Here is a 723-nt window from a genome sequence, read left to right on the forward strand (position 1 = left end):
TTGATTCTTAATGACCCTCTGGAAGGCATTCTTTACCTCTTTGTTCCTTAAGCTGTATATGAATGGGTTAAGCATGGGGATGAATAAAGTGTAAAACACAGAGGCTATTTTTTCATTGTCAGAAGAGTGAGCAGATTCCGGCTGGAGGTACATATACAGCACGGACCCATAGAAGACAACCACCACTGTCAGGTGAGAACCACACGTGGAGAAAGCCTTCTTCCTTCCCTCTGCAGAAGGCATTCGAAATATGGTTATAAGTATTAGCAGGTAGGTCATGAGAATGAACAAGAGGGTGGAAATCACATTAAATCCTGAAAACACGATGATCATGAGTTCAATTTCTCGGGCGTTTGAGCAGAGCAAAGGTATAAAGGCAGCATCATCACAGTAGAAATGACCGACCACATTGTTACCACAGAAGGTCGAGGCAAAAATCTTGCTGGTGAACAACACCGACTGAAAGGTACTAGCAAGGTATGGAATGCCCACCAGCACATGGCAAAGTCTCTGAGACATGATGACATTGTAGAGCAGAGGGTTACAGATGGCCACAAAATGGTCATAAGCCATGGTGGCCAGGATGTAGAGTACACAAATAATATACAAAATGAAGAAAGCCATCTGTACTGCACATGCATAATAGGAAATGGTATATTGATTGGAAGCTAAATTTGCTAACACCTTGGGATAAATAACAGTAGCATTACCAAGATCAATCAA

General features: G+C 42.0%; 1 protein-coding gene across 1 annotated transcript; it reads right to left on the reverse strand.

Annotated features, from left to right (window-relative positions):
- Positions 1-3: 3 nt before the first annotated feature.
- LOC101645539 (olfactory receptor 8K5-like) lies at positions 4-720 on the reverse strand (the record flags this gene model as incomplete). The annotated part of the gene is made up of 1 exon (XM_004708529.1): positions 4-720. A coding segment is annotated over one exon (717 nt), but the record flags the coding sequence as incomplete, so codon positions are not given.
- Positions 721-723: the final 3 nt, after the last annotated feature.

This window comes from Echinops telfairi, unplaced genomic scaffold (assembly GCF_000313985.2).
Source record: "Echinops telfairi isolate 266 unplaced genomic scaffold, ASM31398v2 ScPeMD7_60;HRSCAF=208, whole genome shotgun sequence".
Lineage (NCBI taxonomy): Eukaryota > Metazoa > Chordata > Mammalia > Afrosoricida > Tenrecidae > Echinops > Echinops telfairi.